Consider the following 10,705-nt stretch of genomic DNA (forward strand, 5'->3'; position numbering starts at 1 on the left):
TGTTACATAATTACATGTCCTTTAGCTATACTAATTATAATGTTACATAATTACATGTCCTTTAACTATACTAATTATAATGTTACATAACTATATGACCTTTAGCTATACTAATTATATTGTTAAATACATACAGGTATTTATTAAACTAATTAGTGTTACATAATTACAAGTACAACAATTGAGCTGATTATATTGTTATGTAATTACATGCTTTAGCTATACTAATTATAATGTTACATAATTACAAGTACAACAATTGAGCTGATTATATTGTTATGTAATTACATGCTTTAGCTATACTAATTATAATGTTACATAATTACAAGTACAACAATTGAGCTGACTATATTGTTACATAAATACAGGTATTTACTGAACTAATTATAATGTTATGAAATTACATGTTACATAACTGTATGCTCTTTAGCTATACTAATTATAATGTTACATAATTACACATAAGTTGGCTGATGTCCTTTAATTAAACTAATTATATTGTTAAATACATAGAGGTATTTACTCAACTAGTTGTATGATAACATAAATACAAGTCCACATTAAGTTATTGTGTCATAAGTACCACATCCTTGAGATGGGTCCTAGCGAGTATTTAATTATTAGGTAGCTAAACTTACGACTGCTGTTGGTGGGGGTTGGGTGTTGTTCAACTGATTGTCACTTGGAGGCCTGTATATTGCTGCTGATGGCACACTCTGACGGCGAGAATGTGCTGCTGGACCTTCCAATTCTTCATTTTTGTAGAACATCTTGTCTTTTCCACCTGCTGCACCCTGGTGTTTGGTACTTCTGTATGATGGTGGAGGACTTTGATCCTTTGATAAAAAAAAGTAATAATAATAAAGCTGTTGATTTCAGTTAGGATTACTGTAGTAGTAAGGTGCTAAGAACTTTAAAAAAGTGGTTAATAAATCAGTTTGGAAATATTGCACATATATGCAGTTTACAAGTGTTTCACTGGAATCACTAGGGGTGCACATGTAGCAACCGTTTAATACTGCCAATGTAATTTTCTATTACTGTCTCTTTTTAAACAATGGTATTAAATATTGCAGCATGTAACATCTCCCCATGAATCATCCAATTCTCTTTTACAATGGCGTCTTTCTTTTGAGGAATTGTTGCTGAGTTATGGTTATAGATATGCAACTTCAGTAAGCCTCATAACCATTTGTCAACAAGAGTAAGGGAAGTGGCAGTTGAGAACCAACTCCTCACCAAAACCTGGTATGGATGAATATGATATCCTGGGTTAATCAACACTGTTGGAGTTCTGGTATGGTCCAGGCATGATGGAAGTGGCTGTTGAGAACCAACTCCTCACCAAAACCTGGTATGGATGAATATGATATCCTGGGTTAATCAACACTGTTGGAGTTCTGGTATGGTCCAGGCATGATGGAAGTGGCAGTTGAGAACCTAGTCCTCACCAAAACCTGGTATGGATGAATATGATATCCTGGGTTAATCAACACTGTTGGAGTTCTGGTATGGTCCAGGCATGATGGAAGTGGCAGTTGAGAACCTAGTCCTCACCCAAACCTGGTATGGATGAATATGATATCCTGGGTTAATCAACACTGTTGGAGTTTTGGTATGGTTCAAGCATTATGGAAGTGACAGTTGAGAACCCAGTCCTCACCAAATATTTTGTCTGTTTTATATGGTTCTTAAAAATTTTCCACATATTCATATTAATTATATAATTACCCTGTACATATGTACGAGTCACATTAAAGTCATAGAATTAAATTTATGTTTAAATAACATAAATTTCCTGATTTAAAACTAACATAGAAAATCCTGAAAGACTTGATTTAAAATAGCAGGATGTCCTGATGTAATTAACTAAAGGCTTTATCATAAATGGAGCCTCTTTACAGTTGTATTCATTGATGTAAAAAGGCCTTACCTTAACTGGAGCCACTTTACAGTTATATTCATTGATATAAAAATGCCTTACCTTAACTGGAGCCACTTTACAGTTATATTCATTGATATAAAAATGCCTTACCTTAACTGGAGCCACTTTACAGTTATATTCATTGATGTAAAAATGCCTTACCTTAACTGGAGCCACTTTACAGTTATATTCATTGATATAAAAATGACTTACCTTAACTGGAGCCACTTTACAGTTGTATTCATTGATGTAAAAATGCCTTACCTTAACTGGAGCCACTTTACAGTTATACTCATTGATATAAAAAGCCTTACCTTAATTGGAGCCACTTTACAGTTATATTCATTGATTTAAAAATGTCTAACCTTAACTGGAGCCACTTTACAGTTATATTCACTGATATAAAAAGCCTTACCTTAACTGGAGCCACTTTACAGTTATATTCATTGATATAAAAAGCCTTACCTTAACTGGAGCCACTTTACAGTTATATTTATGGATGGACTTCACAATGATGGCAGTCAGTATCACCAGCACAATCATCAAGATGAAAACACCAATCACAATTCCCATTATGATGGGAGCAAAGTCAAACTTATCACCTAAATGAAAAACAGTATAACAACATTACAAGACTTAAATCAGTAAAAATTCAAAAAATTTCACTATCCTGTAATTTTTGTTTTTCAGTATTTCTCTACTTTTAAAATTTTTGTTGAATCAAAAATGAAGTAAGGTAACACGTACTGTGTGAACAAGGCTAGAAGGTGATGATATTAAGGGAAAAGATAACAGTGTGGGTTTGAAGTTTATGATACAAGTGAAACACTAGTTCCAGAAGTTCATGATATGCTGATGAATAAATAATGATATAAAGTAAACATATGATCTGATGTTGAAAGGTGATGATTAGCTTGTTAAAACCATACAATGAATTGGATACAACAATAACTTAGAAGTTACCTGTCTTTACTGCAGAGAACTTAATCTTTTTGGTAAAATTTTAGCACTGAAACATGCTGCATCTAAAGTTTCTATCACTTGTACGGGTGAATGAGATGTAAACTTGGTTAGCACTGAGATATGCTGCATTTAAATGATAGAAACTTTGTACGGGTGAAGTAGATGCAAGTTTGAACTGTATAAAACAAAAGTAATAAAAATCACTTACTGGCAGCTGCTGAAATCAGTGGTATAACAAGAAGAACTCTCCCATCTAAATCTAACAGGGTAACTTCTCCTTTTTGAATCCTTCTCTCTAGTTCACGTTTGGCATCTTGAAGTGATGACTCGTCAACCATAATGGATCCTTCGTGGACTGGAACCAAATTAAAGCTGAACAGAATACTTCCTGTATGAAGATTAATGGGAAAACATTGGCAGACCAGGAATGACACAATAACACTAATTTAAAGAAAAAAAGAGACCCATTTTTTTGGTACCACAGTATTTCTCATTAATTTGTAAGAATCAACAATATGCAAAAAAATCTAATTTGAAAACTATTGCAATAATGTATATTATGTATGTGATGTGTTCAAAGAAGCATCTTTAGAAACTTATTCCATTACCTGAGGTTACATCAAAGTCCTGAAAACAAGGTATGGGAACTTTCATCTTAGTAGACAGCTGAGAAATAGCATGACTGATGAATTTTTTCTTTCTTCCCTTGACAACAATGTCGTATTCATCTTTGACTTTGAATAACACTGGCAGCTTTTTAACATTATCAAATTCTGTATTGGCTTTGTTATCTAGGGTTGTTGAAGTGGTGACTAAAGTCTTTGTTAATAACTGGTCATCTGGTGTTTGGTTAGAAGAACCGAATAGTTGCTTTTGACTGCTCGCTTCTGTTGTTATTTCAGAAATTGAGGTTTCCTTACCATGATCTTCTGAACCAGAAACATCTGCACTTAAAGAATCAACAGGCATTTCCTTTCCTTCTAAGTCTGTTAGTGCTAATGTCCCATTTTTATTCATGCTCTGGAGCTCTTCAGCCTTACCTTCTGAGTCATTCAAGTGTGTTAGGTTAAAATCCACGATGACACTTCCTGTAATTAAACATTCGTGGGTTAGGTATGATTCTCTACAAAAAAAAAATTGTGTTTTAAGCAACAAAGCTTGTTTCAAAAACTGATTTAACAAAGACAAAAAATAGTGCTGTAAAGGAAACCTCCATACAGTGTTTTACTTACATAAAATAGATGCCCTCACATGGTTCTGTGATCTTGTTGTTAAACATCTTAACATATTTCTTATGTTATGTGTTGTATATTACAGAAGGCATTAAAGTTTTGTAGTACAAATACAGAAACTTAACACATTTTTTTATGTTATGTGTTGTACATTATGGAAGACATAAATTTTGCATTACATATACTGGGACTTTGCATTGAACATCCTGTTGTATATGTAATACAAAACATTTATGCTTTGCATAATGGTTAAAGTATAATACCTGAAGTATGTAAGATTCCAGTATTTCCCTTTTATCTTTACCATTAATGTAGCTACAATGAGGCCAGCTGGGCCCTTTTCTCTTTGTCAAAATTGGGTCATTTAATTTGTAAAAATATGGTAAGGAGGAAAGGAAACAGTTTGTAGACATATTAACGTTACGCATTATAATGCAATTTTAGGAAAATGTTATTTCTATTAAATTTATCAAAGAAACAGTGATCTGTTATACTTGAACAAGAACTATGGGGTTGACATGTCCTTAACTGTTGGTAATGAAGAAAGAGTAACATGATGACTTGATGGTGAAGAAAGTGTGACATGATGACTTGATGGTGAAGAAAGTGTGACATGATGATGAAGAAAGTGTGACATGATGACTGTTGGTAATGAAGAAAGTGTGAAATGATGACTGTTGGTAATGAAGAAAGTGTGACATGATTACTTGATAGTAAAGAAAGTGTGACATGATGACTGTTGATGGTGAAGAAAGAGTGACATGATGACTGTTGATGATGAAGAAAGAGTGACATGATGACTGTTGATGGTGAAGAAAGTGTGACATGATTACTTGATAGTAAAGAAAGTGTGACACGATGACTGTTGATAATAAAGAAAGAGTGACATGATGACTTGATACTAAAGAGTGTGATGACATGACTGTTGATGAAGAAAGGGTGACATGATCATTGTTTATTGTGAAGAAAGAGTGATGTGATGACAGTTGATGGTGAAGAAAGAGTGACAGAATGATTGTTGATAGTGAAGAAAATGATAGGATGACTGTTGATGATGAAGAAAAAGTGTTAGGCTTTAGCAAGTTCTGAACTTTGTTGTTGATTGAGAACTTTATATATATATATATTTCACTAGCTAGTTGAAACTCTAGTCATTGAAGTTACCAACAAGTTTATAGGATTCTTGAAATGGCTAAAATTGATGGACAATTGTAAAAAAAAAAAGACTTATAACTAATGCTTTACAAATAAAATAAAGATCTAAGAATATGCACCTCTAGAGACTGTCAAATTCTTTATTTGTTCCATTCTAAGCCTTAAAAGGTTTGCTATTTGCTGAGAAATATGTTCAGCAAATTCTGTCTTTTTCCCAGACACTGCTTTATCATAGTCAATATTAAGTCGAATTTTAACCCGAACAGTCTTCCTTTCTTCATCATTTTGGTACATTTTCATTGTTTCTGAACTGCTGGTGTCATTTAAAGTAATATAAAGTTCTGTAGGATCTACTGTGGTTGAAGGAATGTCTTGCAGAACAGAACTAGAATAAATTAAAAAACAACAACAATTCTAAATCAAGGTTTAAAAACTGTAGAAAAATAACTAAGAAACAGTAATAAAAACAGCCAATACTGTAAAACATGTACATACATTAAGTCTCATTTCATAGCCATTATGGCAAAAGGTGTAAGCACATTGAGTTTAAACCTATTTTAGTCAATACTGATAAATATTTTGTTCATTAAGTCCCATTTCATTGACAAAACTGTAAAACATACGTTCATTAAGTCCCATTTCATAGTCAGTACTGAAAATATACATACATTGAGTTAAATCCCAATTTATAGTCAGTAGTGTAAAACATATATTGTGTTAAATATCATTTCATAGTCAGTACTGTAAAACATACATACATTGAGTTAAATCCCAATTTATAGTCAGTACTGTAAAACATACATACATTGAGTTAAATATTATTTCATAGTCAATACTGTAAAACATAAATACAATGAGTTAAATCCCATATCATAGTCATTGCTCTTAACTGTGTACATGAAGCAAATTCTGTTTCCGAGTCAATACTGTAAAACAGGATGAGAAAGCAATGTCAGTACTAGTCAACCATACATGAATATTATTAAAAGTTCTGCTTTGTCCATGATGAAGACAGTTCCACCTGTTGAAAGTGCTAGGGTTTTATTGGTTTTTTTAATGCATTTACTAACTTTTTTGATCCCTCATGTTTTTTATTATCGTTACTTAAAAAACTTCAATGTTTAAACTAAAAGTGATGAAAACTATAAAATACAGTTTTTGCAATGGTCATTAAAGAGTACACAGGCCTGCAAATTTAAACTTAATAAAATTGTTTTAGTTTTAATAAGGGATTTTCCATAACTCAGGTACACAGATTTCACAAATCGGGAAGAAAAACTTGCTTGGATCTAATTATTATGTTTGTTAACAAAAGTATGAACAAACTGAAGAAAAGGGAAGAACACTGATGTCAAACAAATATGCATCTTCATTCATCCTGATTTTTTGTGTGAAGTCTACATCTTTTAGTATCACAACTACATGTTGTGGTCTTTCTTTAATGTATTGCATTTGGAGCATCTCGTTTCAATGCCCAGCAGTAATCAGCCATCCACCTTCCTTGATACCTCCTCTCCATTTCCTTGATGAAACATTTTCAGATGTTTCAGGTTGAAAACAATCCATATCATCATTTCTACTGACTTCAGAATCAGATCAAACTGTATCAAGTCTCCAGTGGAGTAGGTACAGGTACATCAGGTCCATGAGCAACAGGTCTTAAAGCAGATTAAAGGTTCGGATAAGAAATTTCCCTTTTACTTCGAGTGTTGTAGCCTTGCACGTTACATGAGCAAAATTAGCAGTCATCTCCGTGGTTTCTAGGCTCATGCCAGACCACTGGAATTTCAAAAGGCAAAGACTTTTTCTTACCTTTAGTCCATTGTCTCAACTCTTTGACATAAACAGTGCAAACTTTATGCGGAGCCCATGATTTGTCTTGATTCCCAAGTTTTATTCCACAATATGCGTAATATGCTTGTTTGACGAATTCTGTAATGTTTGCCTTTGTTTCTTTACAACAAATTTACCACCAATATAACTGTAATGGGCAGCACCCTTGTGAGCTAATTGTTGGAGTTTCAATTATACTGCCAGTTACACCAAATTCATTTAGTGGAGGATTTGCAGTGGTGAGTGTAGCTCACAAGTTGCTAACTCGAAATAATTTACAGCTAGAATAAAAAATCAGAGTCCCAGACCAACATTGAACAGAATATAATGTCATTTATTAAACTTTTCCATATAACATTCAATATAAATCAAAAGTTCGTTAATTGTCAACTTCTTATAACCTTTTTCATTACTGTTAATCAGTACTATCCACTAGTACATATAAAGTACACTTATTTAAATAAATCTATACTTACAACAGAGCTAGGCTAGTAAACTTTTGGAGATTTGAGACTTCCATAGTCATAATCATGAACGAGAGAGCTGGTCAGGGTTATTCTGAAGAACTTAAAGGAGGACTGATTATTTTGGCTTCATACAGGGGTTTTTAACCCATATTTTCTTGGTATTCTCGCGACCTTCCAAATAGTATCCAGAACTACCTGCAAGTAGTTCTACCACTTTATTGGTCGATCTGTGCAACTTCCCAGGCTAGTCAAAAACCATAACCAAAACTCTCAAGTGATTGGTTACTGTTATGGTGAGTTAGCCAGCTGCCTTTTTACTTGTACTAATACACTAGTGTCTTGTAAGGAATATGGCATCAAAGTACCACTTTGGCTTGTTAACATCAACTTTTTCATAGCTTCCACATTGCTAACGAGTTAGCGTCAGTAATCCATCACAACCTGTTACGGGTGCTCGTGCACTTACTTTGTTGCCAGGCAATATCTTTACATAATTCTCACTGATTCAGCTAGCTGTACTCAAAATCTCTCGACCTTATTTCGTAATACAGGCGTCTTTACTTATGCCATTTCTCCATGTATATGTTTGCTCAGAACTTAGAAAATTATTATAACTTCATTATTAAATTCTTTTTCAACTATTAAACATACTGAAGTAATTGTAAAATTCCCTCAAAAATATTCAGTTGCTTCATAATCAAATATGTTTAGGTCATTTACACAACCTCTTGTTGCCATAGCGATGAATAGATAATACTGAAAAGAAGAAAAAAAAGTCAAAGTGCATGCATAATCAAATACTAACCAGAAATTACACATCATGTGGCATGTTAACTGCTAATATAATAGCGGTGTATTTCTTGTGGGTTCCAGAATGATCAATAAGACTCGCACACCATGATTGATTTAGAGAAATCTATCACCAGTGGTTGTCAATATTTTAAGCATAACAAAATGTGACCCAATTTTGTTTAAAATTATTCACTTCTAAAAAAAAAAAGTACATGTGATGTTTTGTAAAAAATCTGTACATGATGGAGAAAGATAGATATTTTCGGATTCAGCGTACAGGAATTACTAAAGAATATGTACAAATTTCAAGACAATAAAACCATCGCAGGCCTGTGCCATAAAATACAGTTTTTGCAATTGTCATTAAAGAATATGAAAGTTTTTAAATGGTGAGCTTACATACACATATATATAAAATAATGATTGAAATTCTACCCAAAAATTCCCATTGACTTGCAGGAACACAAGAGCACAGTGTAGTGGGAGCTTTTGTGTGGGGCTGTAGAACATCCCTCAGTTGTCCAGTTCATGCTGGTAGTGTCCAGTCTTCCACACTAGAGAGCAGAAAAGTTCTTATAAAACAAAAACTGGACATAACATCTTGTTCACAGTCATTCATGTAAAGATCTTGGGATTACATAATTGACATAACTGTACAACATGAAATATATTATTTTATATGCAAAGTGTAGATACACTTGTTAATCTAACCTATCTAAAAGCCAGTGTGTGTGTCACATCAAGTCTAAAAGCCAGTGTGTGTCACATCAAGTCATACTTTATTTCTCGAAATAGGAGTCATCATAAAAGCCAAAATGCATTTATCCAGACAGAATGGCTCGATTACAGTCTGCCCAATATAATTTTAGTGATGGGAGTTCAAGGGAGCCATGAGAGAGGAGGTGCCATAAAACCTTACAAGTGGAGTGAGTATTGAATAACCTGGCCTAGAGCCAAGGGCATAAAATTTATCATGAAAGTAAAAATATTGATTCAGTTTTAAATTTAAATCATTTCTGAATTTAAGTAATTTGTACCAGAAAGCAAGTTACAGTAAAAACAGAGTAAGACATGTAATTTTTACAGGAAAGCAAGGTGCGGTTAGTATAGATTAAAACATAATTTGTTTGTTGTTGGTGGTATAACAGAAAACAGCCTTTGTAACTTGCTTTTCTGTACAAATTACTTATTTTACCTTGATTTCACATACAAGTTACTTATTTTAACCTATACTTACTGTAACTTGCTTTCCATCAGGTATCCACTCATTTCGTGTTTGTAGAGAAAACAACAAAAGACTTTCAAAATCCTTGGCATGAAAATTTTGTCCTGTTTCGGGGCTAAGCAGCTGAAATTGTTTCACTTCTCCAGGTACATTTAAAAGTGTTATTCCGAGCTCTTCTTCTAAATGCCAGTAAGCTATACAAGGGCCGTAACAAATTCCTTCATTATCACATAACCAATATACAAATGCATCCATGTTAGATGAATGGAAGATAGCCTGAAAATACATATATATATATGAACTTCAGTCCCATCGCAAAATATATTTTACTATGGAAATTGAACACTTTTGGATTCAGGTAGAAAATCGAAACATAAAAAACTACTACTTTGATTTTTCAGTATACTAGTTGTCTATAGACAATAATATTTAAAATCTAAACAAATAAATAACATTAAAGGAGTCCAACCTAAAGACACTTTCTGTTTTTTGTGATCTTGACATTGATGGTACTTTAAAACAAGAAGTAAATATTTACTGGTTTCTATTTTATCTTCACAAGCTTTTAAACCACCTTTGTTTAAAAATAACTTGATTAAAAACTTATCATGCCTACAAAATTCAAGTAACAATATTAAAAATGGTTTTTCTATGAATGATGTTCACTGAATACTTCATATCTATATGAACAAGGTTTTAGCAAACCATCTTCACATAAATACCCTTTAGTTATAACTTTACATCTATAATTAAATACCCTTTAGTTATGACTTTACATCTACACAAAAATATCCCTTAGCTATGACTTTACATCAACACATAAATACGCTTTAGTTATGACTTTACATCTACACAAAAATACCCTTAGTTATGACTTTACATCTACAAATAAATACCCTTTAGCTATGACTTTACATCTACACAAAAATACTCTTTAGTTATGACTTTACATCTATACATAAATACTCTTTAGCTATGACTTTACATCAACACATAAATACTCTTTAGTTATGACTTTGCATCTACACAAAAATATCCCTTAGTTATGACTTTACATCTACACAAAAATACCCTTTAGTTATGACTTTACATCTATACATAAATACTCTTTAGC

General features: G+C 32.8%; 2 protein-coding genes across 2 annotated transcripts in view; one reads left to right on the forward strand and one right to left on the reverse strand.

Moving 5' to 3' along the window:
- The window catches only part of LOC106473750 (centromere protein V-like), a 15,843-nt gene extending 12,581 nt beyond the window's left edge, over positions 1 to 3,262 (forward strand). The window contains exon 4 of the mRNA XM_022402149.1: positions 3,187 to 3,262. The gene's annotated coding sequence lies outside the window, so the exon portion shown is untranslated. The remainder of the gene's footprint in view (positions 1 to 3,186) is intronic.
- The window catches only part of LOC111089510, a 12,193-nt gene extending 2,242 nt beyond the window's left edge, over positions 1 to 9,951 (reverse strand). Inside the window, exons 1-7 of the mRNA XM_022402148.1 lie at positions 9,604 to 9,951; positions 8,802 to 8,920; positions 5,394 to 5,659; positions 3,496 to 3,975; positions 3,096 to 3,275; positions 2,390 to 2,526; positions 639 to 836 (exon numbers count right to left, since the gene is read on the reverse strand). Coding sequence (XP_022257856.1) covers positions 639 to 836; positions 2,390 to 2,526; positions 3,096 to 3,275; positions 3,496 to 3,975; positions 5,394 to 5,659; positions 8,802 to 8,920; positions 9,604 to 9,879 — 1,656 coding nt within the window. The 5' untranslated portion in view covers positions 9,880 to 9,951. The remainder of the gene's footprint in view (positions 1 to 638; positions 837 to 2,389; positions 2,527 to 3,095; positions 3,276 to 3,495; positions 3,976 to 5,393; positions 5,660 to 8,801; positions 8,921 to 9,603) is intronic.
- Between the last annotated feature and the right edge of the window lie 754 nt (positions 9,952 to 10,705).

Source organism: Limulus polyphemus, unplaced genomic scaffold, assembly GCF_000517525.1.
Source record: "Limulus polyphemus unplaced genomic scaffold, Limulus_polyphemus-2.1.2 Scaffold6477, whole genome shotgun sequence".
NCBI classification, from domain to species: Eukaryota; Metazoa; Arthropoda; class Merostomata; order Xiphosura; family Limulidae; genus Limulus; species Limulus polyphemus.